This window comes from Seriola dumerili, unplaced genomic scaffold (assembly GCF_002260705.1).
Source record: "Seriola dumerili isolate Sdu_G_001 unplaced genomic scaffold, Sdu_1.0 BDQW01000242.1, whole genome shotgun sequence".
NCBI classification, from domain to species: domain Eukaryota; kingdom Metazoa; phylum Chordata; class Actinopteri; order Carangiformes; family Carangidae; genus Seriola; species Seriola dumerili.
The window spans coordinates 6,775,419-6,803,322 of record NW_019174497.1 but is presented as its reverse complement, the minus strand read 5'-3'; the positions used below and the strand labels follow the sequence as shown (position 1 = coordinate 6,803,322).

General features: G+C 40.4%; 3 protein-coding genes across 3 annotated transcripts in view; all 3 read left to right on the top strand.

Annotated features, from left to right (window-relative positions):
* The window catches only part of alkbh3 (alkB homolog 3, alpha-ketoglutaratedependent dioxygenase), a 43,575-nt gene extending 35,912 nt beyond the window's left edge, over positions 1-7,663 (top strand). The window contains exon 11 of the mRNA XM_022756094.1: positions 7,564-7,663. The gene's annotated coding sequence lies outside the window, so the exon portion shown is untranslated. The remainder of the gene's footprint in view (positions 1-7,563) is intronic.
* cunh11orf96 (chromosome unknown C11orf96 homolog) lies at positions 4,817-6,452 on the top strand. Its single transcript, XM_022756096.1, has one exon. It carries the CDS (start codon positions 5,200-5,202, stop codon positions 5,578-5,580), a length of 381 nt encoding a protein of 126 aa, XP_022611817.1. The 5' UTR covers positions 4,817-5,199; the 3' UTR covers positions 5,581-6,452.
* A 5,400-nt stretch (positions 7,664-13,063) lies between the features above and the next one.
* Positions 13,064-27,701, top strand: ticrr (TOPBP1 interacting checkpoint and replication regulator). Its single transcript, XM_022756257.1, has 22 exons — positions 13,064-13,743; positions 14,267-14,504; positions 14,910-15,142; positions 16,346-16,580; positions 17,301-17,439; positions 17,612-17,739; positions 17,949-18,152; positions 18,304-18,449; positions 18,809-18,903; positions 19,155-19,248; positions 19,601-19,683; positions 20,069-20,299; positions 20,562-20,649; positions 20,853-20,925; positions 21,462-21,593; positions 21,809-21,899; positions 22,023-22,081; positions 22,541-22,818; positions 23,224-23,321; positions 23,397-25,450; positions 25,867-25,995; positions 27,071-27,701. Exons 1-22 carry the CDS (start codon positions 13,072-13,074, stop codon positions 27,184-27,186), a joined length of 5,616 nt encoding a protein of 1,871 aa, XP_022611978.1. The 5' UTR covers positions 13,064-13,071; the 3' UTR covers positions 27,187-27,701.
* Positions 27,702-27,904: the final 203 nt, after the last annotated feature.

Genomic DNA, 27,904 nt, shown 5'->3' with positions numbered 1-27,904 from the left:
GGGTCATTGGTGGCTGGCTGACTGGAGGTCTTGGTATCAGCATCGTTGCCAATGTATGAATGACCGCAACAACATTTCACAGGCTCATACTCTAGGTCATCTTTTTCACAGGTGCTTGACTCATTATCCTCCTTGTGACTCAGGTTTGGCTTGATTGATTTTCCATCGTCTGAGTCGCTGGTGGCTTGTTCTTTACTGTCTTCAATGGAAGACTCAATATCAGCTTCATATCCACTAGAGCTCTCAGTGTTTGAGTGTTTGTGAGAGTTATGATGGGTGTCTGAATCTTCAGCGCTGTAATCTGCAAAGTCTTCATTGTGAGCAGAAAAACTGTCGATTGATGAATCTTTTCCTTTTGATGGCTCTTTCTTTACGTCAGTCATGAGAGCGGTGTTTGAATCATGACAATACAATTTTACAAAGGCTGACTCCTCATACATCCAGTCATCATATGATCCCTCAAAATGTTGCTGGGGGGAAACAGTCATGTACTGGGTGGCAAAGTCTGCGTAGTTGTAGGTCTCCACTTTATCAACCAGGTGAACCATTGTCATATAAGGGTGTTTGAGGGCTCTCCTGGGAGTAATTCTGTGTGCAGTATCAGGATATAGGCACCAATTCAGGAGGTCTAAAAATGCCATCCTGTCTTCATCCTCCAGATCATCATGTCTTGCTTGATATCTCTTCACTGCATCCTCTAGATTCCAGGCCGAGTCCAAAAACCTCTCACAAACTTCTGGCTCGACAGCAGTTACTGCCTCGTACTCCTCTGGAGTCCTTAGTCTCCACTCGTCCTCTAGATCATTGGTGAAATACATCCAGCTGTCTTCTCCAGCAGTCAGATAGTGATCAACTGGTTGACCCAGCAGCTGCAACATAACTTTCATCCAGTGATATGGACAGTTGCCAGGGAAGAGGTGTTGACCAAAATACATGAATGCCATGACGCAGCCCACTCCCCACATGTCAACACATTCGGACAAGGGGAGGCCCAAGGTCACTTCTGGAGCCCTATATGCATTGGCCTGCATGAGCATTCCAACCTTGGCCTTGCTCGCTGGAAGGGCCAGACCGAAGTCGATCAGCTTGATCCTGAATGGCTGATCCTTGTGGTTGACAAGCATAATGTTGTCAGGCTTCAAGTCTGTGTGCATAATTCCGATATTTTTCAGGGCCTCAAAAGCGACCAGTAGCTGGTGGGTCACGGGCCGAATTTCACTGACACCCAGTGGCTCCCAATTCCTCTCTTTCATCAGGTCCCAAATACTCCTGTCCAGCATTTCAAAGGCCAGACAAGAGAGCTCGTTGAACCTGAAATTCTCCATAAATCGCACAATGTTCTTCTTGTCTGGGTCTAGAGCCCTGACTGCCTCTAGCATCGCCACTTCTCTTCGAATGGTCGGATCTTCACTCTCTTTGTGGATTTTGACTGCTACCATTTCGGCCGTGGTTAAGTTGATACATTGTGCAACTTTACCAAAACATCCCTCTCCGCTATAATTAATTATCAGGTAGCTTGTGGTGTCACTGTGGAGTATACCCCGTTTCTTTACCGCAAAACTTGCAGATAATGTTGTGGAAGGCATTTTTTCAGAAAATTCTTTCCAAATACTTTTCAACAACCGTACAGTTCACTTGTCTAATGTGAATGCAATGAGAATGAAACTCACCAAGATACAGGTTCTATATGTGTATGATCTGTGATGTCATCGATGATGTCAAACGATGTTCCAGGATCAAAGGATCAAAGGCAACAAAGTCAAAAGCAGAGTTTTAGTCAATGACTGAATGAATGAATGAATGAATGAATTGATTGATTAATTGATTAATTAATTAATTAATTAATTAATTAATCCCTTTTGTTACAGGGGAGACAAAAGGGATTAATTAATTAATTTTGTTGTTTGTTACAGTTGTTCTGTTACTCTCTTGTGTGTCTATCAAATATAACAGAAATGCTGGACAGAAAAAACACACAAAAGAAAACAAAACAGATAAGCACAAGATGCCAAATACACAAAAGTCTGCATTTTTAAGTCATAGCACTGAGGTTGAGCAGCTTTAATTTTCCTTTTTACTGGTCCTATTGTTCTGTCATGTCAAAATACACAGTAAATGAAATGAAGAAACAACTTCAAATACTGTTTACAGTTTAAACATTTTAAATGTGACTTATAGCTTCATAATATTATATTTTCTTGTATGTATGAAGAAATCATTCATAATGGTAGATAGATAAATCTGTTATTTAACGCCATGTTTACCACATCTCAGGATGTGTTGGTGTCACTGCCTGGGGTGTTGTAGACTGTCTACTATTTATTTGGATAAGTTTTGTATAGTGTTGTAGACTGCCATGTCTTTTTTGTTTATGTTATTCCTGTGTAAAAAGAGATGGTACTGAGACAGGTCACCTGCCTGTGGCTGTTTATCAGCGGCGGTACTGAAACGTTCACCAGTCAATGTGCAGGGGTGCCACATGCTGTCCTCAGTGCTGAAACATTTTAACACGACTGGCAACCTGTTTTCTTTTTTACTTCCTCAAGAAAAAGCTTTACTGAAAAAACGGCCTCACTATATATTTTCTTAGATGTAAGATGTGTCCCAATCCAGGGGCCGCATCCTTTGGAGGCTGTATTTGAAGACCTATTGCATCACAGCAGTGCAACTAGGCTTTCCCATTTTGTAGGCTCCTTCCAATGCAGCAACAGAGTGGCACATTGTGAGGCAACCAAAAGGGCAGGCACAGCTAACAAACCAAAAATCCTCTGTAGGCCAGACCATCTCATTTCTGTTTGGCCTTTCAGGTCCATGACAGCTGCAGCAAACATCTTATCTCACTGCACTGCAGAACAGAGAGGTTCAGGAGATCCTTTGTTCCCACTGCCATTAGGCTATACAACACCTCAGTCAAAGGAAGTGGACCAATCTAATTATTATTGTTTATTAATTATCAACTGTTATTATTATAATTATAATAATAATTATTATTATTATTATTATTAACATAATGGACACATGAATTTCCCCTAGGGGATGAATAAAGTATCTATCTATCTATCTATCTATCCATCTATCTATCTAGCTATCTATCTAGCTATCTATCTATCTATGTTTGATTATGTAAGTATAAAAGCATTTGTGGACAAATAACTGGTTGGTAATCGATTAATTATATAAGTTATTGATCAGGCAAAAATGTTTAACATTTTATGGTGCTAGCTTTTCAAATATAATGATTTGCTGGGTTTCTGTGTTTTATATCATTGTAAATTGACCACCTTTTTGGTTTCTGACTGTTAATTGGCCAAAACAACCAAAACGACGACAGCACATTGAGCTCTGGTGAATTGTACAGTTAATTTTGGACAATTATCGACACTTTAAAAGAATTTAAGATTATTGAAAATACAAGTTCAACTAACAATTATTTTCATTCAGCATTAATCTGCAGATTACGTTTACAATGCATCAAACAATTAATTATTTGGTCTATAAAGTGTTAAATGTTCGAAGAACAAGGAGACTCTTTAAATGATTTATTCTGTCCAGCAGCTTGGACCCCTTTTTTTGAAAATGGCTGAAATGTTAAGCATTTTTAGAACAGAAGAACATTTGTGCAAAGATGCAGATGATTTCAGAGATTAAAATGGCAAAAGAATTTTCACTGTAGCCCATGCTGTTTTTTGAGAAGATTGCACAAATGTATACTTAATTATTATCGCACTACCTATTGGACAATCAGTTTCGTTTTTTGTTCCTGAGTAGTGGGTGGAATTTGCAACCAATCTGTCAATTTTGAGAGGTTTTCGCCAGTATTTTTGGCTGCACAAAAATTTTAGTGGAGGAAAGAAAGGAAAAAGAAAAAAATATATAATAATGAAAACAAAACCATATAGTAACTACACTTATAGTTGCATATTGAAATGCATTTTTTTCACTCCTGTTTAAACTTTTCAATTTATACTTGCTAGAGGTTTATCCCCATACACTAGACTTCAGGAAAAAAAATAGAATTTGTTGTAAATGATCCTGATCTGCCCAAATCCCTCCACCAAGTTCAGTGCCCATAGGTTCAGTACATTTTGCATAATCCTGCTGAGAAATAAACAGACACAGGTGAAAACATAACCTCCTAGGTGGAGGTAATGAACATCTTTTTTTATGTAATGCAATATGAAAATAAAATGTCACAACCCGCTGGTTCCAAACTTGCCACAGAGTTTAATCCACAATTCTCTTAAAGAAAAGTAAATGTAAGCTTTTCTGTAATCATTTCTTGACATATCAACAGCACTTTGCACAACGCTGACTCTCCAGCATTCTGGGATAAAACACATAAGAGCATTTGAGTGTGAGTTGAGTTTCAACCTTGACTTTGATTTGGGGAACTGCCCTAATTCTCCTCTCTGTCTTCCCCTCCTCTCTCTTCCAGTCATTCTCTCTGACTCGGCACACTTCATGTTACCGTCTCCTTTTCTGTCTCGACTGTCTTTCTCTGCTTCTGTCTCTACATATCTCTGCCCCACTACAAATCCGTCAAAGCCCTCACACACCCTGCACACACACACACACACACACACACACACACACACACACACACACACACACACACACAGATACTCTCTTCTCATATGTTTATTTTGAGGGGGGTGACTGACTGGCTGACTGCTCTGGAGGCCGGAACCATGACTGAGAGGAAAGGAGGGGAGTGGGAGGGCCCTGGCAGGCACAAGGAGTAGAGGGAGAGAGAGAGAGAGAGAGAGAGAGAGGGAGTGGGGAGTGAGCTGCTATAAAAGAGAGTGCTGGAGCTGCTGGTGGCATTAGCAGACAGAGATTCACTTGCACACATCGAGAAACAGCCAGCGTGAAGAGAGACCTCAGCGGAGCTGAAACAGAAGCACTCACAGTGAGGAGTGAAGAGCAGCTTCAAAGCACTTCTTTCTTTAAGACTGGTCATCTTCAGTGTGCCTGGACTTGGAGGAGTTTGTTTGGCTTGACTTTGGACAGACACTTGCTTTGTTGCTCCTGAGAGACTGACAGACTTTTCTTCAAATAGGACAAGGCACCAGAGAGAACAGGGAAAGACGAGTCTGAGACTCTCTAAGTAGTTGACTGCCTCCTTCCAGCAGTTTTTACACCTGGTGTCACATTTGATTTGAAGTAGATTTAATTTTGTACCCTTCTTGGCTTCTACAAATGGCTGCTGTGCGTCAGATGGTTATCGAGGCGTCTGGCTTTCACGTCCTGCCGGCTCACCTTATGGCCTCAGCCATGGAGGAGTTCCCCCAGCAGCTGCCTGTCCCCAAGGCCCCAGCAAGGGGGAAGAGCCGCTCACGCCGACCTCGTGAGGCTCGCTTCAAAACACAACCTGTCACCTTTGCTGAGATTGCAGAGGTAGAAGAAGAAGGTTCCTCGCCGCTGGAGGAGGAGAGGGCACGTCGCTCCTTCCTTCAGTCCCTGGAGAACCTGCGGCGGAGCACGCAGACCCTCCACTGCCCACCGGGCGCCCATCACAGCTGCACCCCAGCACCCACACAGGCCAGCCTGGACTCCAGTGACTCCGACTCCACCCAGTGAGGTGCTGGGACGTGTCCTCCTCCTTGAACCCATATTCCTTGCTTCGCCTTGACGCCGCTTCAAATGGAGGCCAAATGAACTGAACCAAACTGGCCTGTCTGCCAGCCTGCCTGTGTGTGTGTGTGCGTGTGTGTATGTGTGTGTGTGTGAGCTGCTGCTGTCATACAAAAGTCTGCATTTAATGTACACTAACATATCAATATACAGTATATAGTTCAAGGATGCACTTGATGCATATCTGTAAAGATTTCTACCAATGCCACAGGATGATTATACTGCTGTATAGATATGATGAGTGTGAAGGTAGCAGATGACACAGTGTTGAACACACCACTCTTCACATGTATTCCTTTTCTACTGTAGATGTCTATGAGAAAAACTTAAAAGATGGTCGATATTTTTCCATTTTAAAGTTGTATAGGTATTTTTGTTTCAACACAGATTTTTCTACTTGACCAGTTGCCATAGAAAAGACTGTTAAAAAATGTTAGTATTGTGACTTACCACACTGTAAATAGTATGCCTAAGCAATGTACTGTGCATCGAAAGTGACCTGGCTGTCACTGAAGCAGCAGACAAAGCTTTGTCGAGAGTTGTTTTCCAGCTTCACGATGAATGAAATCTCTGCTCTTGCTTCAATTCCTGAGCAAAAAAAAAAAATTCTTTCTAAATGTCTTTATTTATTCTCTTATTCTGTTCATAACCAAGTGGAGTTGTAGACATGAGATTTTATTGCCCTACCGGACTTCTAAAGTTACCTTGACTTTCAAAGAAAATCATAACCTTTATAAACTTTATATTTGTTTTACTTTATAAATATATGTTGCAATGTTTGTGATATGTACTTTAATAAATATTTTCAAATATTTTAAGTCATCATTTTCTACTTTCATTTTAATTGTTTAATTTCTATTTGGGATGTGTAGACACAATTTCTTTAGTTGCAAATGAGCTGTGCATTATAAATTGATTAGTGAGCTACAGTGAAAAAGATAGAAACTACAACATGTAAACTATGACAAGAGGTGCAAAGGTCAATACGTGTCAACACCAAGGTAGTGAATCTGAAAAAACGTTATTGATCATAAAATGTTGATGTATGACAGAACAGAAAAGCTTATGACAAAATCAGCCTTACACAAAAGAGGAAGTTATGAGATGGAGGGAAGTGGTGTGTGCTCTAGCCTTTGCCGGCTGTCCATCTCCAGAGTTATTGTTGAGATAAACTGATGTCTGACCCGTATGTAAACACTTCATACTTTGACCCTGTGTCTGCTGCATGTTTGCCGGCCTGGTGACGCACTTTCAGTAATGCCGGGTTTTCATCAGCCAACTCTGCCACAACAACCAGAAGCCTGCTGAGAGAAGAGCCCTTCTGGTGCCTCGCTGAGAGCCGCCGCAGCCATCCCTCCTGTTGCTAATAACCTCCTTTCTAAATCCACTGTGTGACAAGCGAAACGTGATGCATGACTTCCATCCGAGTGCGAGTCAGCAGACAGAGACAATCCTGCAGGGGCTTTAGTCGAGAACCTGTTTAGGTTGCATGGGACCCCCGTAAAAATAGAATCTGATTAAGTAAATCTGCAAGATGAGAGGGACGTTCTCTCCAGAGGTATGATGGCGTTGTTGGACTGTGATCTGTGTGCTGTGAGGAGATGTAATCACAGAGGGATACAGATTAGAGATCAATTTGGGGGAGACAGAAAGGGACAGCACCAGGGGGAGACCACTCATATAGAAGGCTGATCTTATTCTATAGTTTTCGTGTTATTAAAAAGGTCCCACATTTTACACGTAACAATGTAGTTTTAAATCTCCTCTCTCAGGCTTCTCTCTGGAGGTCAACAACAGGTCAGTGACTGACTGTTTTCTGAGTGAAAATTTTAGCCGATTTCAGGTAAACACTCAGAGAAACCAAATCCTGTGAAGTTGGATATTTTAATATTTTTACAGTAATAGATGCTCTCTGTCTCTCTCTTTTAGTGCATGTGAGATGGTATTTGCTACAACCACCAAAGCAGATCATCATGAACCTGCACACTGTGACCACCCTCAACGTGCTGCTGCATCTGACATGAAACAAAGCACAACTGCCCTTCTTCTTTTTAACAGCAGCCACTTCTTGTCTTCCAGCCAATAGGGAGGATGGACAAAAACCAGCCGGTAGCACATGCAAGAACTCCATACCTCTCTCCTGATCTGTGACACAAACCACAAACGCACATATTAGTCATTGTTTGTCTAGTGCTTGTAGAGCTGTCACACTTACCCACATCCACAACAGAATTACTTTCTGTTTTTATGTGTGACAACGTAAGTGTGGCAGTGTTTGCGTCATTGAGAGTTTGTAAAAGAAGTTTGGGACAGTTATGAGAGACAGAGAGAAAGATAAGCGAAACACGTTTGTCGTCATGTGCAGGGGTGACGGATTGATGCCTCCACTTTCTGCCCTCTTTCTCAAGCAACCTAGTTTTTATCTTGCAGAGGAGATTAGGGAGTGTGAGCATCACTGAAATTAATCTATTTTCTTCTCCACCAAATCTTTCATATGAGGACACTTCCTCCCTAATTAGTTTCACAGTCTCATTGGAATGCATGACAGACGCTTAGTTTTCTTAAAACTGGAAAGGCGTGGTGTAAAGACTGATTACAACCCAAATTTGGACATGATGACTGATTCTTACATTTGCGAAGAGTCTGAGAATTCTGTGAGGACGAACAATACACTCCTTGCGCAACATAAGTTTAAAGCCTGGTACCTGGGCAACAAAGTTTTGCCACATTAGGTCTTTTCTGACTTCACTCCAATTCAACAATGGTTAAATATTCACCCCTTCCAAGATCTGTGCTAGACACCAGACCTAATTGAGCCCTAAAAGAAATTTGTTAAATCTGAAAATCAGCAAGTAATCCGGGGCAGAGGAGTTAAAAGAGGGGTCACGCCACCCTGTGACGCATGTTTGTGAACAACCTGGCAGCAGACAAAAATCATCTGTTAGACAGAACCTGTAGCAGATGGAACAAACTGTACGGATGCTGTGTTTGTCCGGCTAACAGTCAACATCACCTGAAAGCTGAAGACTGACTGACGGTGAGCTGATGCTGGAAATACAGAATCTTGTTAAAGTGCCTATGCTTTTTTTGCCCCTCATTGTGGGCGGGATGGCAAGATGTTTGAAAGGTGACATGACTGCTTTAAGTGCACTACAGTAATGACAGCGTGTTAGCTGGTGTCTGACAAGCCAGACAGGATGAGACATGGCAATAACAGCAAACAGACATAAATGCTTCCTACTGAGCATTTCAAACACATTCCTCCTTATCTTTTATTTGTGATGAGTTTAAAACTTGGCAGAAAGTAAACTGCATAACCCTGTAGGATGTACAAGTGGGTCCTCCCAGTATTAAGAAATATTTCCACATTGCAAACTGAATTTTGCACATTTAATGCTTTATTTTAATGTAATTAATGTAAAATGTTCCGCCCTTTAAGTAAAATACCTGCCTGCTCCTCTTTTCAAATATGCATTATTTGTTTCAGAGTTCTGCTTTTAATGACTTCCTTTTTGTTTGTTTTTATCACCAGGACTGTAAAATGTGTATGTAAAATAACATTCTTTGATTATCATTAAATACAAGATACATACTGTAGATTCAAATACAATTACATACTGTAAATATACAGGAACTTTCTGACAAAACTGTGACTAGTATTGTGTTGTAAATTTACAAAAATACAGTAAAAAACTACAGATGTATTTCTAGTTATACACCGTAAATCTAAAATACAGTAAGAAACTGTTAAAAAATACTTTGCAGGTGATTCCATTAAATACTGCACATTTCCAGTGAAAAGTGCTGCAGTATACTTTAAGTAAAGGCACTTAAAGAGGAACTCTGCATAATCAGTAAGTAGAAAAGACAAAATAAAATGTTCTAATATGGACATACAAGACAGAAAATACAGGGAAATATAATAGAAATGTGATTTTACTAAATTTGATTTAGTCCTCTCGCAGTGTGTGAGGACAAGTACGGGTCTATTTGAAGAATAACATATAAAAGAGGGACCTAGAAGACCTTTGTGAGTGAACAACAAACAGTTAGATTCCTCACAAAGATGGATTTACCATCCCACACTTTGTTTGAGGTCACAACACAGTGGGTGGAAATTGTCTTATGTAATGAATCACAGAGCACTTTGATAAAGCGGGCTTCAAGATAGAGACAGCTAATGCATGTACAAAATGTCAGTGTAGCCTAAACAAATAAACAATTGTATAAGTCGCTTGCTTTCATGTGAAAAAATATCCTGGTCTTGCATGAGCAACTTGTTATGAGTATTTTACTTAATAATTGTTTCATTTTATTTTGTAATGGTTTTACCCTGTTCTTATTATTCCTGGCACAAAAATGAACCAAAAACAAGTAGAAAATGTCCCCAAAATGGTCCAGTTATCTGCAGTTGTTTGTAATACAAACAAAATCCGGGAAACTGGTCTGCAGGGGCATTTTTATGGTCAGTAGGATCAGAAAAGGTTTTCAAGATAGCAGTGAATGAAGACTGTTCCACTTCAATGACGTGAAAAAGACTTAATTTAAATGTTGGCAAGGCTACTCTAGCTCTCATACATGCAGCATGAATAATATCTGGTACAATATTTGCTTTGGAACAAGTGACCTCTCTGCCAAGTTGAAAGCATCTGCTCAGTGATTCCACCCACAGAACATTATGGTAAGCAGCCTGTTGGTGCTATTGTGCGTTTGCACTGTTTCCGTCTCAGAACTCCCATCCGCAAACTCCCCCTAATTGCATTTTGATTCATCTATTTGTAGCAATTATAGCAATGGGTGTATAATGGTAATTTGTTAGTGTCCATTACGGTATGCAATGAGGCCATTAATATGCTAATGTTATGATCAAATAATAGTTTCATGGGTGTTCTGATATAAACTTAAGTATTGGATTTGCTAAATGTTAGTGCCATTAGGATTCATTGTCTGGGGAGCAAGAGGAGTACTACCTTTCATGCCAATCCATGCAATGGTTGTTGAGACGTGTCACTTTTTTTACTTTATTTTCCGTTATTCCCCATGCAATACTCACTATGGTCAACTCTTTTTTCAGTTATGTTATGCATGAACTTTGACCCCTGAAAAAGATTAGTCACTGAGTGACCTGAACATAACTAACAGTATTTGGGGGCATTTACGGATACTTGTCTGTGTATGCATGCATATATCTTTCTACATTTGTGTGGATGGATTTAGTTCAAATTGAGGACATTCTGTCTCGTGTCGACAAACTTTGACGGGCTGTAGGAGGGTTAAGATTTTTTAGGGTTCAGGTTAGAATCAAGTCAGGGTTAGTGTTAGGGTATTTAGCTATGGGTAAGAGGCTAGGGAAAGCATTATGTCCATAAATGTGCACGTGCATATGTATGTATGTCGTCTGACTGTGTATGTTGTCTTAAGAGCTGCAAGCTCCTGAGAGCATCCCTGACCTACATCCTGGTCTCATGACTTATGGGGAGTCTGGCGGGACTCGGAAGGCAGAGTCTAGAACATTCAGCATGCTTCTTTGATCTCTCTCTCTATTTCAAAGCTTTTTCTAAGCTCTTCATCTCCCCCTGGTGCTGTAGAAAAGAGGTGATTACGGATGCAAAACAGAAGGTGACCCACATACCTCCTCTCCCAGTGTTCCCCTTCCTGAAATCACTCTTTTTCTGGTTTGCCCTCCAGTCCTGGGTAGAAGGAGAAAGATGCTACACTCACTCTGTCCATGTGCTCCGCTAAACTATCTGAAAAACAGACAAGCTGGGTCTGTGTACGTAGATGATATAATGTCTCTTTCAAGGATTTTGGTCGTAGCTATTTCCAAGGCTATAATGAAAACATGAGTACTAGTTATTATGAAAACACGTGCAGTATACACATGATCAGGCACTATACAATGTTGTGACTTAATTTATAAGCAACAAAAACATATCAGATGTATTAATATATTCTCAAATTATGCAGTCAAAGTTTTTGTCAGTTAATTGATATAGACCAACCTGGAAATCCAAATGTAACACCATACAAGCATTTTCTGTGGTCTGCAGACTCAGTGCACCCTTCTTTGAAACACTGAAAATCCAATAAACCCAGACCTGTTGCTCTGAAGGAGGGTTTTTCCATTTTAGGCAGTGAGAGATGAAGAATGATTATGGATGCCAAGCTCTCATTCTCACTGCTTTACTTGGCACACCAAGTAAATAGTCATCAGGGGACCAACATAAAAAAGGGTGCTTTGCTCATTTTTAGCTTTGTTTCTCTCCTTAAACACACATACGTAGTATTGTACTTTGTTTCAGCAGGCCGCTGAAACAAAGTACAATACTACATTTGTTGATAAATCAAAACAGTCAAACATTTTTACAATGTCAAATGCCATTCATACAATTCTTTCACTTATGTCTCATCATAAGCTTAGTTTACCTAGATGCCCCTGGTGGTGTAGTAACATGTACTGTGGTCAGCAGTGTCTTTTTTTGAAGATGAAAATGTTCAAATTCAGTTTTTAAATGCAAGCCATAATTGTTAGACATTTGTATAATTTCATGCTCTGTACATGGTTTGTTTTTACTCAGTATATTTATGGGTCTTTACTTTTTATGTAATTCAATTTTAACAGTCTACTACTACTATTTTTAGGTTTTCCAATCATTCATTTTTTGACATATATTTCTGTCATATAAGACAAATAAGAGACAACTAAATATGGGGATATAATTTATTTAACTGTCCTTAGTTTTTCCTGTAGAAATAGTAAAGTAGAAAGGGATAAAACAGTTTGGAATAAAAGTGTTTTTAAAAGTTAAATGTAAGAGGCACTTGTCAAGCGTTGATTCCTGCCCAATCTTATGTCATGTGACATGTACAGTTAAATTCAGATTTGATTGAAGGCGCATTTGTCCAATAAAAACTCAACATTATCGTCGACTTGATTACGCATGATTTTGGACCAATGAAACTATTATGTGTACAGGATGTAACCAATCACACCGAATGGGTGGGCTTTCATTGAAGGAGCGCGAACAATTAAGGACGGATGGGGTAGAGAAAATGGCGTATGTGAAGTCTCGGTATGCGAATAACGTTACATGAACTTTTAATAATAATCAGATAAGCTCGGGCGTGTTGCTTCTCTAGTGTATGTAACAAGGCATTTCAAATACCCGGTGTCAGACTAACTGAAACTAACTTGCAATTACGTTAACTCGAACGTTGGTAGCTTCGACGGTTAGCTGAAGTTAGCTTACTGATGTTGGCATGTAAATGGCGTCCCTGTGTCCACACACAATGAACAACCCGTTTGACTAAATTTATTAATGTAGTGACAGTGGAGTTGAATACGTTCGACCGAGGCTGCCCTGTTTTCATGGCTTATCGTTGAGTCAAGGTGCTCTGGAGCCACTCGCTGTCTTTGGAGAAGCTGCAATTGACGGTATGGCTTTACACAACTTGGTTTTTGTTATCGATGTTGATTATGGAGATCGTGATTCAAGCGATCAGCTGAATGTCAGGAGTCGTTTAGTGAAACGAGGAATATTACACATTCTTCTGCATTTCGGTTACAAATACGGATTTGACAAAGTGCGCTGGGGTTATAAGTTTTTTCAGTCTAAAACTGGCCGTAATAGCCTCATATCGAGGGGATCGGACTTCAAGGAGCTCCGGCACAAAACTTTTGAGGACTTTGAACAAGAGTTTGAAGCCAAATTTGACGTTAAGGATAAACTGTGCCCTCATCAGCAGAAGCAGCAATCCAGCAAGTCTGCTTCAGTTCAAAACTCACTCAAAGAAACCCTGCTGGACTTCCAATGGGACAGACCAGACATCACCTCTCCCACTAAACTGTCCCTGAGGCCGAGGAAGTCGAGCCGAGCTGGAAAGCCTAATGTTTCACAGGAGGATGATATTTCAAGCAACGGGAGGAATGTGGTGTTTATTGCCTCGAAGTGTCCACGGTCCAGGAAACAACTTGTGGACTATCTTTCTCTGGAAAACCATGACCTGCCTTCAGATGTGACAGACCACATCATATCCAGGGGTCTCCACGACATGTTGCTGCAGCGACAGGTTGTGCTGCACTGGATTGACAGTAGATCCCACGACCAGGTGAGTACAGCAGACAGCTGGACAATAATGAAGTATTCATGACTACGACTCTATACTTCAACAACCAGCTGACAATGTTTTGGGAATATTGTTACCATTATAAAAAGAAAATATTCAATCTAACCTAAAAGTGGTTGATTATGGTCTGTAAGAACACAATCATTAGTATGGATATATCAATTAAGCAGCTATGTACAGTCAGTTTTTATTTTCTATAACCAGTGTAGTCAAAGAAGAACATGAAAACCCTGAAAATTGGCCATTTTCTAAATCCAAGATAAGTGTCTAAAAAGTAAATGTACTTCTCCTGTGGCAGAAACAGGATCATCAAACATGTGATTAAACAGCTTCACATTCAAGTCATTAACCCAAACTTAACTCAGATTCTTTACTATGTGACTAGTCAGTGTGGATTTTAGAATGGCTGTAACCATCTAAGCATTTCTATCGGATACCTTCCTGCCAAAGTAGCTGTCTAAATCCTATTACTTGATATAAGCAACTCCAACCATTTGTCTTGCAGATGATGAGGTGTGAGGACTGCCTTGGATCTGACAAGCTGTCCGAGGTCCTGGCTCATATGGGTGGCAGAGTGATCCCTTTAGTTGCACTGCTGAACCTCTGCTGCAGTCAGGAGCCAGACTCAGGCTTCAGGCCAGAGGCGTTTGCATTCAAGTCCAGCATTGGATACCTGCTGTCCTCTGAAAGGCTCTACCGCCTGGCTTTTCCTGTCATAGGGGGTATTCTGCGGTGGGAGCAAGGTTGGTAACATGGACCTGAATTCTTAACATCATATTACAACTCAAACATCTGTGAAACAGTGCAGCTGTGGTCTGTGGTTTAAATACAATTACTATTAGTCAATATACTGTACATCCTCACTGTCTTGAGATTTTAGTTTATTTGTGAATATTTATCTGCCTCGTTGAAACACATGGCATAAAACAAATGAACATGCAGATGAAGAGGAAACAGGAACCCGGGGCTGTATAACAATGTCTGAAACAAATCAAGATTATAAATGCTGCAAAATCTGAACACGAACCAAATGCAATGGTGGAAGTGATATGAGATGATAAAACACCACAGGAAATTAAGCATGTAATATAAAGCTGAAAATGAAATGCCATTATTCATGTTGTTTCTGCTATTCTTCACCCAAACAGGTGATGTGACACAGAGCTGTGAAGTCATGGTTGAGCCAGTGTCTTGCAGACAGAGGCTTCTCCCAGAGTCTGTGGAGGTGTGTCTGAAAGGAGTGCTGCAGGGCTGGGATGCCTCATCGCTGACACAGGCCTCCACAGAGTCATGGGTGCTTCAGTGCTCCAGCAGCAGTGACCAGGGAGCTGCTACCTTCCAGCATCTCCTCATGGAACTGTCTGCTCAAGCTCTGCACATGGTGAGATATCCAAAAACAGCAGTCCTGTTTTACGCAAGACAGGTTAAGGCTTTAGCTGCGTTTCCACTGCAGGAACTTTCCCCAGATACCAGGAACCTTTTGAGGAACTATGTGCGTTTCCACCACAGGAACCAGGGTCTAAATTTAGTTCTGGGGTAATTGATCGACCCCCAAAAAAGTCCCTGGTTGGGGGGTAGTACTTTGGGGGTGTGGTCTACCGTGGTGAACATTTCTGACTGGTGGAGTACTTGCTGCATTTTATTTCATCCACGATGTTTAAAAGTTCGCAGGGAGTGAGCAAGCTCAACATTTTCCACACTGCGAAACTGAAACAGGACTTCAAAAAATTAAAGAACCACAACAACCGGAGTGGCTAGGGTTTCCATCCATCACGTATCATACGGGACTGCCATTAATTGAAAATAAAATGCTGCGTCCTGTAATGAATATATACGGGACGCAATTTGTCCTGTATTTCTGTTCATGTTATGTCCTCAAAGTGCAGTGAATAATGTAATGTCAAGTAATAATTTTGCATAATCTGGGACTTTAGGCTGCAGTGAAAATGCAGACAACAATGGGCCACAGGAACCTTTTAGGTCCTGAAGAAAGGTACCTGGAACTTAAAGTTCCAGGCACTTCTTGGTCGAAACGCGACGTAAACCACTTAACCACCACCCTTTGGTAAATCCAAAGAATAAAAATATAACTGTTAACTTATTTTGTTGTGCTGTGCTGCAATTGACTTTGACAATACAAAGTTTCGGCCACAACAGAATAACAAATACATTTAATGTTAATGTGCTATGTTATCGTAATGTAAATCGTCATCACAAAAAATATTTATTTACATTTAATAATTGGAGCATTCACAATAATCACTCAAAATCAGCAGGGCAAGGTACATAGAAACAGTTGTTTCTGGCTTGCATCTCTCTCTCTTTTGTTGACCCTCACTTTTCTGTTGTTTCCCTTCTGTCCGTTGCTACAATTGGGGGAAATGGAATTAGGCCAAAAAGTTCTATTTACAACCATGAAAAGCAAGCAGGCTATGAAGCTGAACTAAGTGGCATGTTCTGTCTATCCATTTCCTCTGCTCTGTTTAATCGCAAATATCGCGCTGGCGTTGGCAAAGGCTATTGGCCTTCTTTGCTGTGTGAGTTTACTGATTCAATTTTCTCACTTATTCACTTTGTTCCCCAGCTTGCTGAGGTGAATGACAGCGGCCTGGTGTGCTCGGCTGTCCTCTCTCCCTGGTCACACTCTACAGCTCTGCTCACCATTCTTCAGCCTGAAATCACTGGACATGACCCGCTCCTGACCACTGAAACTATTGCCCCTGCAACAGCTGATACTTCAGCTGACCTGCCAGATGTTGTGAGCAGTGTTCTTGGAGTAGTGTATGACATCATGGAGGAAGACAATGACCGTCTCAATGGTAAGGATTAGACTTAGGCCGATAAATCGCTCAGGTCAATATATCATCAGATATTGGCTATTGCAGATTTATTGCTTGTATGTATATATTAGGAAAACTAGTTTTAGGATAAGCTTGAAACTGTGTCACTGTTTTCCAACAGTGAACATTGTCAAGTAGATTCTTCAAGTCCTTCCCACTTAGTATGGCATCTTGATCAGAACACTTCAAAAAACAATCTAAGGGATCCTTATCAAGATGGTTACCTCTGCCAAGGAGGCTTCATTTTCACAGCAAGGTTGCAGATTGCACCCAACCAATACCCCTCCTCTCAACCCTCCCTTTCCAAGTGTGTAGGAGAACCTACGGTGGCCTTGATGTAATGCAAAAACATGTAAGGCTCACTTTAGAGCCTGTGTGTGGTTTGTCCGCTCTGGGCTTTTGTAGAAACATGGCAAGCTCAGTGGAAGATGATGCATTCCCTGTGTAGATAGGCTTTAGATATGAAGGGCTCAATCGAAGCTAATGAAAACACATTGGTTCTTAGTTTCAGGTGATTATACACTAATGAAAACGTAATTATAAATATTATATTCCATTTCTGCCAATAGATCCCCCATAAATCCTACACACTGGTCCTTTAAAGGAAGTGAACTGTGTTAAATGTGTAGCATGTGTAACAGTTTTTAATTTTCATTTTTGTGTTGCTCAACAATTTCTTTGTATTTGTTTACTCCTCAGAAAAGCTAAAGGATCATGTGGTTCCTGAGTGGGCTCAGCAGGAAGTCAGCCATTGCCCACTGACAACAGGTGTGTTGGAAACTTGGTTCCCTCAGTCAGACCAGTCCGGAGTGAGCTCTCATTTAATGGAGTCAATGAGGTAAGTGGATTCTGATTTCAAAATTTTTATATTAATAATTATAGCACCTTTTTGAAGCGAGAGTTATACACAGCTTTAAACACAATAATAATAATTAAAAACAACTTACAACAAACTCAACCCCACCACAAAAAAGTTACACATGGTTCTGATGTTTTACTTTGTTGTACAGATTGCTGCATGCAGTGCCAGAGCAGAGAGAGGAGGAGTCGTCGGCTGTCCTACAGCAGGAGCTGATCAGTGGTCTGGCTGAACTGTACCAGACGTCTCAGGGAACAAACAACAAGAGGGGCAAAAAACGTATGAGAGCTACAAATCAAATTTTATGTATACTTTTGGCTTCCTGTGAACATCCTGTAGACTGTAAAAATCTTCACATTATTCTTGTAGACATTCATTAACTTTTTGTTTTAATTGTTAAAAATTGGGATTAGGATTATTCTGTGAAGATCTCAACATCTCAGCAAATATTATTTTTCTGTGTAACATTTCCCGTTTTTGATCTCCAGGTGGTGCCCAGTGCACACCAGTGAAACAGAAGATGAAGACCATGAGCCGCTCCCTGCAGATGCTGAATGTGGCACGGCTGAATGTGAAAGCCCAGAAGAACCAGGCTGAGGCCGAGCAGCTGGGGGCAGATGGCAGGGGGCCAGACCGACCGGGGAAGAGACGGTCAAGTGACAGGAACAAATCTGGGGGAGCAAACACTATCAGTGAGTGTCTGTCAGAACTTTACCATTCTGTTCAGATATCACCCTGCTATAGCATAAGTTGAAACTCAGGTCTTTCTCTGCAAGAAACCAAATGTGTATTTCCTGAAGTGTTAAACTCAAATATGTTAATGTATCTCCTCCCTTTGCCCAGGTTTCATCAGTGAGACAGAGCTCCTGTCCCACCTGAAGTCCAGTTACGAGAAGACTCTGGCAGAGAGAGACTTGTGTGTCCTCACTGCTGTCCAGCAGCTCCTGTTTGCTGTGAAAACTTTCTTTGTGGCAGAATCACATCCAGAGGTGAGACACATTCTGCAGTCTGACCTGACTCACTTTGATCTTTGCAACAGACTTTTTTTATTGTTTGATTGTGGATTAATTGAGTGTTTTAATTGGTAGTGCTGCACAATTGTGGATAGTCATACATTGTGATTTCAGTTGTCAATAAATGTTAATGTTAATAAAGGTTTGAAATTCTGTCAAATTTACATGCCCACTGTAGGGAAAAACAAGAAGGTGTTTATAAGATGCAGAAACGTTTGTTATCAGGATAATGAAAGCATTCAATGCATCATATGAAATACATGATAACCCAGTTCAGCAGTTGGACTGTGATTAATTTGCATGCCTAAACTTTTCTGTCTTCTTTATAGATGAAGTCCTCCCTGTTTGTCCAGCAGCATCTCCTTAAGACCAGCAAATCAATCCGACAGCTCTATGGCATGGGTGCTGATGTTGATAGCAAAGTCAGAGAGTGAGTGTTATCTAACCCAGTAAAATGTGCAAAACTCACCTTACTAACCAGCTCCTTATACCCCTGGCTGTGGTTATACTGTCTCCCCTGTCTCAGAAATGTGTACTTTGTGTGTGTCTGTTTGTGGTAATTTCTGATAAAATCTCTTCTTTCTTGATAAATGTAGGTTCAAAAAGTTATTTTATTCTTAAATCATTTTATGTATGAGTCAGTTTTATTTCAGCATCAGTAACACCGGTTGACTCCTCTAGGTGCCAGCTTCAGGCGGTGTTGAGGCTGGAGTTGTGCAGACTTTCTTCTTCAAAGCAGTCTGACTCACTGGATGCTGATCAGATGGCAGAGGAGGTAAGATGCTCACTATTGACTACTTTCTGGTACATTTTAATTTGATTTTATGTAATGGCAAAGGTCAAGAAAGTAATTTGTGGCAACAGAGCATGCAGTTTTTGTACGTTTGCACTGCCATTCTTTTGTAAGCCACACTGATGAAAAAATAGGTGCTTTTCTGATAGAGATGCTGATAAAGATGATGTATTCCCTATCACTACTTGCTAATAGATTTCAGATTGTATTGAATTATTTCAACATTAAATCTACTTTTATTAACAGCTTGAAACCATTTTATGTCCTTAATGCCACTGGCTGCACAATAGAGCAAATATAAATTGAGTAAATTCAAACCTTTCCTGTTTCTCAGGTGGCTGAAATGCTCAGGATAATCTCCCTAACAAAAGACCCAGTTTGCTTGGCTAGGTTCCTTCAAGACGAGGTTCTCCCAGGGTAAGTGTGTGGGGGCGCAGGAATTATATTTTTTTTGTATCCCCCAGAAGAAGGCAATTACTTTGAAGACAAACAATGTTGAAGTAAAAGACAATGTGGAAGCAATAGTTGATAAGAATTGTAGGAGCCAACTGACAGGCCATAGACAGAGTTATAATATAGTTAGTTACAAATCCCTGATTTTACAGTTTCCTGTACTCTTTACTTATTTGGCCAAATCACTTTTACTGCTCTCTTTTTTTCTTTTTTAAATATGAAAAATACCAACTTGGTCCATCAGTGCATCGATGTTGAATTGTAATGGGAAATAGTGATTCTGAATGAGCCAAATATTTCTCATCTATAATTGTAAGATTCTAACAATAGCATTTCCACATCATGGCAGGTTCCTGACCGCTGTACCCAGGGTGCTTGCAGACATCTACAACAGTCTGGGCACCCAGCTCCCTGAGGCTTTGGTGGCTGTTCTGCCTGCTGACTTCTTCAGCGATGAGTCATTTGCCAAGGACAGCGTTTCTCCTTCGGCCTCCTCCCCTCCACTCTCCACACACAGTCTGGTTTTGGATGGCAAAGATCGCCTGCAGGACCTGCGAAATCGCTCAGCCAGCAAGAGGAGGTGAGGGGGGACTGCATTTTTTCCTAGAAAGACACTGTTTGGTCATGGCAAATCAGAAATGGCATGGAATTAAAGAAAAAATCTTAGATAAAACAATAAAGAGGAGTTGTTTAAGTAAACATGATGAAGATGCTCTTGCACTTTGTCACTGAAATGGAATTACAGTAATTGAAGTTTTAGAAGCAGTTGTCTGAGCTGTATGACGTACATATTTTACATACATACATGTCCAGAATTCAAGTTTTTATTTTTTTGTTCTCAGGAGTGGGATGCTGACTCGTCATCGCAGTATGACTGAATCATCTCAGAGTCTTCGCCAAATAGAGATTCCCAAAAAGACTACAAGAGCTGTAAGATGGCCACACAATTAATCACCATTCATATCTCTGTTGGATTATTATGAAATAGTATCTCTAATTGCTGGGTTACTGCTTACTCAAATGCTTACTGTGTTGTCCTGTGTGAAGACCATCGCCATCAAGACATATGTTTCATAGTTATTTCAGCTCTCCTCTCCAGGTGATCTTACCTGCCTTTTTTATATTTTCATTAGTCCAAGTCAAAGGTGTGTGTTGCTTTGGAGAAACCTGTCACAGAACCACAACCTCAGAAACAAGAAACACAAGGTATGTTCTGTTTCACATTCAACTATCAGCACTAAACATGCCACCCAACAATCTTCTTGATCTCAGTCTTTTGAATATAAAACTGAACCTCTGTAGGTTTGAATGTAAAAAGTTTGTAGTTTTCTGCTTAATGAAGAGCAGTGACGGGGGAAAACTTGTACTTCAAATTGTATCAAAAATGTAATCAGAAAAGTCAGAAACCTCTACAGAACAATTCACTCCTATGCTGTCCACTAGTTTACGCAGTATCTTGTAATTATTCTTGGTTAGGGTAGAATGTGGTAAATATACCACCTTTTTGAAGAGGACGAGGCACTGTACCTGACTGAATTCAAGCTGACCCCAGTCAAGCAAACTACAAACTCCTTATGTCGTCCTTTCAAGCTGACAGGGAGGAGATTGTTTCATACTCCAAAGTTATATTTTGGGAGCAGTATCACATTAATGATATCTTTAATTAGTTATGAAATAGGCAGTAGGCACCACCATGTTGACATTACAGTCTTAAATACAGATCATGTTCTGATTGTCCACAGAGGTGACCAAGGTGAGAAGAAACCTGTTCAACCAGGAGATTGTTTCACCCTCAAAGAAAGCCAAGCTGCCGAGGAGCCAGTCTGTGTCCGCTGTGGAAGGACTGAAACGCAAGAGATCTCATGAATCTGAAGGTAAACTGATACAGTATGACAGATTAATTTAAAGAAATTCTGTTGTAACTTTTGATTAATCAACAGGACGTATAAAATCTCCCAAATAATCTTTGTTTTCAATATTTTATCCAGCAACTTGTTCAGATATTCCCTGCTGGACTGACAGCAAAAAAAAAAGCCATTTGAATGGCCCTAATTAGAAAATCTTCTAACAGGAAATTCTTCCTTTTCAGAGAGACACAAACTTCTAACAAAGAAAGTGTGTGAAACGCCCCTCCACAAGCAAGTGTCCAGCCGCCTCCTATACCGGCAGAAAATGGGAAGGTATGTTTGAATTATCGACAGTTTTCCTTTTGGACAAGAATTTTTTGACCCAAACATCACATGTAGTTGCTAATTACTGTAAACTAAAGATGTTTACTGTCTTCTTTACAATTTCTTTTTCAGGAGATCTGTCCCAACTGAGGAGTGTATTGTGGAAGAGTCACCAGTAAAACCTGCAGAAGGTATTTGATAATATTACAATATTTAGTCCTTTTTCAATTCTAAATATATTTTTGTGAATGTAGGAATTACTATAATCTGTATTTGTCCTGTGTTAAAGTACACAACAATAGTGGGTGTTGAAAAGGATGAGAAATAAACATAATAGGAATCTATTGGTACAAAAATTAAATCCAATTTACAATTTTATAAATTTGCCTCTACATGAAGCTTTAGGTTTTGAATAAAATACCTCACTTTATTTATAAAACTAGTCTCGCTTCAATAAATATGTTTCATTTGGAAATAGAATGTAATTGTATTTATTTATTTATTTTTGACATTGGTTATTGTTATATTGGAAATTAATACTTCTTTTTAAAACATAAGGAATAATTTGACATCATTAAAAGAATCTCTAAGTGTGTTAAATACATGCTGGTTATTTTGTCACGTCTTTTTGTGCTTTGGTTTTGTATCAGACCTAAGAAGGAGCCCCAGGATTAAGAAGTTTGCCAGAGGACACTCAAACATCTTCTACTCAAATTCTCAACCTCGCTCCCGCAACCTGGACAGGGCTCTATCTGCCTCCCAGCTTACTCCCAGTGATGGTAAAATTAGTGGAGTTAACGTAAAAACAGTTCGGTCCCCCATGCGTCTTCTTTTCGGGGCTGCTGATTCCCCTGGTCATTCATCTGACCAGTCTGGTGCAACCAGAGCCACCAGATCACGGCTGTCCACAGACTCCAGTGTCTTTGAGGTAAGTTCTCTATTTAATAATTTAGGTCACTAAAAATATCACATGCATTAGTACCTGCACCTAAAGGCTTTTTTATTTTCTTCACAGATTAGTGTAGAATGGGAATTGACAAAGACATCACTGTCACAACATAATTTCATGTGTCACCTTCATGTGTCCCAGGAATATTGAATATTTTCACATAGAAGTTTTGTAGCATTGCTGGTTCAACAGATCTGTGGAGCCATTCATTTAATAGCCATGTCCATTCATCCTCTCAACATCCTAATATGCTGAATTGTCCCCTTTACTGAGTCCAGTGATTTTTCAAGATAAAAAAGTTCATAGGGGACAAGGATAAATTCTAATATTGTGCATTTATATCAAATGTGAGTCAAATTCAAATATTTTGGTTTTTTTCCTTAGAGCCCAAATAAAACACCAACAAAGTCATCCAGTAAACGTGGGAGGGCCATTCCTGGAAACACAACTCCCAAGACACCGAGGACCCCTCGAACCCAAGGAACCCCCAAAACGCCACCTTCATCCAGGATGCGTGTTTTCTCTGTTGCAGAGAGCCCTGCAGGTGGTAGTTCTCATGAGCTTGGCATGGCTCTGAGGGGCAGTCCTTTCAGATCGCCAGCCAGAAGGACTCTTGTTGTAGAGACACCTACTAAGGAAAACCCTGTGAGGAGCCCGCTGAAGGGTATTCTCAGGACTCCAGTCAAGGCCTTGGTTGAATGCAGTTCATCTTCTGGATTATATCTGCTCAGTAGCCCAATTTCCAAGACTCCCAAAAAGAGCGTCACATGGTCTCCATCTCCACGCAAATTTAGAGTGGTGGAGAACAGTGCCACTTTCAAGGTGCCAGAGTCGCCTTGTGTTGCATCCCACAGTTCTCCAAGACTGGTGAAAACGCCAAACAAGTTCAGCAGTCCTGTCAAAAACACAAACACTAAAAGAGACATTTTCAACACCCCAGAAAAGACTTGTCAATTAAGCCTAGTAAGAGTTGCTGAAAATGCAAGTAGTGTTATTTTGACACAGGAAAGAAATCAAAGGTCCTCTGAAAAACTCAACAGGATGAAAACACCTGAAAAAACAGACACTGTTGGTATAATGGAAATGCCTCCTCCAGAATCCACACCACCTCTAGACCACCACCTCTCCCCTAAACCCAACACTAGAACTCAAACAAAGACCCCTAGTCCTACTCACAAAATGATTACTCGCTCTGGGCGAACTCCTAGCAAAAGTTCAAATATTGCATCCCCACGTAGGCCAGCCTTTACACCAGTAGGAGGTAGTACTGTTTCAGAAGGGTCAAATACTTCAGCAAAGTCTCCAGCAAAGTCCCTAACAAGAGCAAGGTCTGGTCAAGGTGCAAGAACCACCAGACATAACCTGAGATCACAGGCTAGTGAGAATGTTCCCTCCAAACAAAGCACAAAGTCTGCTGAGAACTACTGTGACCTTGTGGAAAAGAACATGCAGTCAGGTACAACAGAAGTACAGGCTGAACCTTCCCAGTCCTCTGAAACTGACTCTAGTTCCCATACAGATCCACAGCAGTGTGACTCTTCACATTGTAACTCTGCCACCACAGATGATGATAGCATGGACATTGTAGCTGCAGAAGTTGTAAAGACCCAGTTTAGTGGAGGTCTCAAGATGAACATTAGCTTTTCACGAAAGCCTTCAAAGTCTGATGAAGACTTTCTGTTGAACACAGTCTCTCCTAAACCACGTGTGGCGCACCAAGGTACACCCGGGCGTAGCTATGGCTTCAGGCAGACCCCTGACCGCCAACAGAGGGAGGCTGCTGCTCGTTTGGGCTACGGAAATGATTCCCCTCGATTTTCAACTCCTAGAGGCCCCACAAGACCAAGTCGACAAAAAGGCACAAGTACTCCAAATTCTCTGACTTACCAAGTAGAGATGGAAATGCAAACATCTGGACTTCCTAAGCTCAAATTCAAACGCACAGATTCCATGAATGCAGGCGATTTGGCCTCAGATGGAGGTCCTCGATCAGGTGCTCAGAGTTCTTTAGTTGGTGTGAAACCATCTCAGCTGGAAAGCCCCTTGGCTTTGTTCTCTAAACATAGAGATCCTGGATGTGTCTCACCATCTATTTGTGCTCATGTAACCCCAGCCAAGAGCACACCTGGGAAAGGTGGAAGTGTCCAAACGTACATCTGCCAGTCCTATACTCCTACTCGCCATCCTGGGGGAACAATGTCTCCAAAGCTAAATCCAGAGATCATTCCCCTGACTCCTTCACCTCAGAGTGCAGGGAAGGTGGCTCCAGACAACCTCAACAGCTGGCCTCGCAGGAAGAGAGTTCAGGTTGGAGTTGTTGGAGGCAAAGATCGTGGCCTGAAGGGGGAGCCACTGCTCGAGGAGTTGCTGGAGGAAGCTGAGCTTGGAGTTAGCAGATTACAGGACATTGACGACATTGATGAGCCCTCAAACAACAAAGCTGTAATATTGTCCTTGACCTCCAAACAGTCACCTGCAGATGCATCTCCGCTCTCTCCTCTGGAAGACTTGTACTGGATGGAGAAGCTGGCTCTGCAGGCTGACTGCGCTGAACCTCAGACAGCTGATGAAGAAATCATCTGGCCTTCTGCAAATGGAGATGTTAAGTCAAGTAAGTTATGGGTGACACATTCTGTAACAAAACATTGTTTCAAAATTAAAGTACTGGGGTCGCAATTAAGAAACAGTGTTGACTTAAAATTTATTCTTTATTCTGACCAAATATTTCTTGTGAAATACAAAAGTAGGAGAATGTACACAAATGTAAAGCTCTGACCAGTACATGTTTCTTAGCTTTCCTTCATAAGTGACTGAAATGAAATTTATTGTCAAATTTTTTTATAATTTAACTTTGTGACAGTTGATTAATCAAATATTGGACTAATTTTGTATATAGTATCTTGGCATTTTCAAACATTTTGCAAAGGTTCAGTGATTTCTGTTTTTGACACTTTCTTCTGAAATCAATGCATGGATTTACAGAATAAAACCTTTTATCTTGTCACTGCTATTTTCTACATTTTTCAGTAGCGACTCCTCCCAGCTCAAAGGTGACAAAGCCAGTGACAGCGAGCGGGATTTTGGCCCTCACTCACTCTCCATTGTTGTTCAAGGGCAAAACGGGCTCTGCTAGTAAGAGAACTCCAAATTTTAAAGGTAAGATGTGCACTGCTTGTTCTGTTTTTATTTTTGCCAGGTGGGCACAATCCATTATCCAGATGTAAACAAAAGCTACCCTTGCATCATAAAATCCAGAATTGAAACCTCCTTAATGGATTTATGTATATGTTTTACTACACGGGATATCACTAATCAACTCAATCTAAGTTAATGTTTTCTGACAATCTAATTCTATCTAATAGAAAGGTGCAAGAGTCAATAATATTTGTAAATACTTCAGTAAAGACCTGCTGTATTTTTTTCTATCACCATTTGTTTAGAAGCTCATAACCCTATTTAATGTTAAACCGTGTTGTCCTGAATGTGAATATACTTCCAGTTTGTAAGGTCAAATATTTATCAGGTCTTTGCATTTATATTTACAAGATTCAAGATTAGCTATGTCATAAACTATACACAAGGATAAGTGCACAGCAGAAATTACATTGTGTCTGGCTAATACTATATAAAACAACATAAGTAACAAGTTAATAATAATAATTCATACCAGAGCAGGGAAACTGGTGGATGTCTGAAACTGACCAAATCTTGCCAACCTGGCAGTAGATGATGAAATCAAGTGAAGGATTTATTATTCAGAATACATTACATGGCCAAAGGTATGTGGACAAAATACTGTCCACATACTTTTAAATACTTTTTGCATGGGACTGGTTTTCATGGTATAGCTTAGAATCATAGGTTCCAGGGTAAAGCTTATTGCGCTGACATAAAATAATATGTAAGACTATTAAGTGCTTCCTACCTTGTGGCAGCATTTTCCTTTTTCAACATGACTGCTGCTAGATTCCAAAATCTGATGATGGAGGCTGTTAAAGCAGCAGATTCATGCCCATGCTTTTGGAGTAAGATTTTAATTACATGAATTTGATTGTCATGGTTTTGTGTCTGTACCTTCTGACAATGTAGTGTATTTTCTCCTTGCCCAGATGGGCAAGTAGGTCAGAGCTCTACTTCCCTTTAGTATTTTTTTAACCAAGCAGGTTAAAAACCCTTCTGATATTTGTCATTACCCTTAACTAACAATCCACATTATTTTCTGAATCTGTAGATGAGGTTGCATCAGGGAGGAGAGAAGTCGATGGAGCAGACGTCTCACCCTTCAGCCAGCGGATGAGACGCTCAAACACAGGGAAGACCTTCAGCAGGAAGAGACTGCTTCCCTGATCCTGAACCATTGGGCAAGCAAAGATTGTCCATTCTGTGTTTTATTCTAAAGCTGTGAGCCCTTCTTACCCATATTTGTCAGGGGTGCCTTTGATGGCAGATCTGAAAGATGTCTTTGGAGAACCACTTGAAAGGCTTTGTGGATGAATGAATGTCCCTTTCAGTCTCCTCCTCCAACACTTTTGACCCTGACATTTTCTGTTCTAAGCGGTGGCTTTTCTTTTAATCAGGACTTTATAAGATTAGAAGTAGGTTGAAAAGCTGTGCCGTTCTGCCAAGCAGTTAAAATTGGACTTAATGTTCCTATTTATGATTTTATCATTCCAAGTATGCCATGTTTCCTGCATGGGTCTTCTGTAGCTAAAGCCTTGGAAAATGGTGATTATATGTCATCATTGTTTTTCAAAAATTTTAATCAACCATTTTATAATCAAGTCAGATCCTAAATTTGTTGAAAGAAATATTAATGTGTATTTATTAGTATGTTTGTTCTTGTGATAAAATTTCTTTTAAGTAAAAGGGAAGCTCTCATGTTGTAAATATGTTATATGTTGCCAAAGTTTTATGTAAATAAATATCCATTTTCTTAATCAAGTTATTGAAAATGTTTTTTTTTAATTCTGTCCTTGCTTTGTCACAATTCATACTTTAGAGTACAGCTGACTGCTGTGCACACTCTCTTCTTTTTGAGTGTGACTTATGCAGATCCAATGTATCC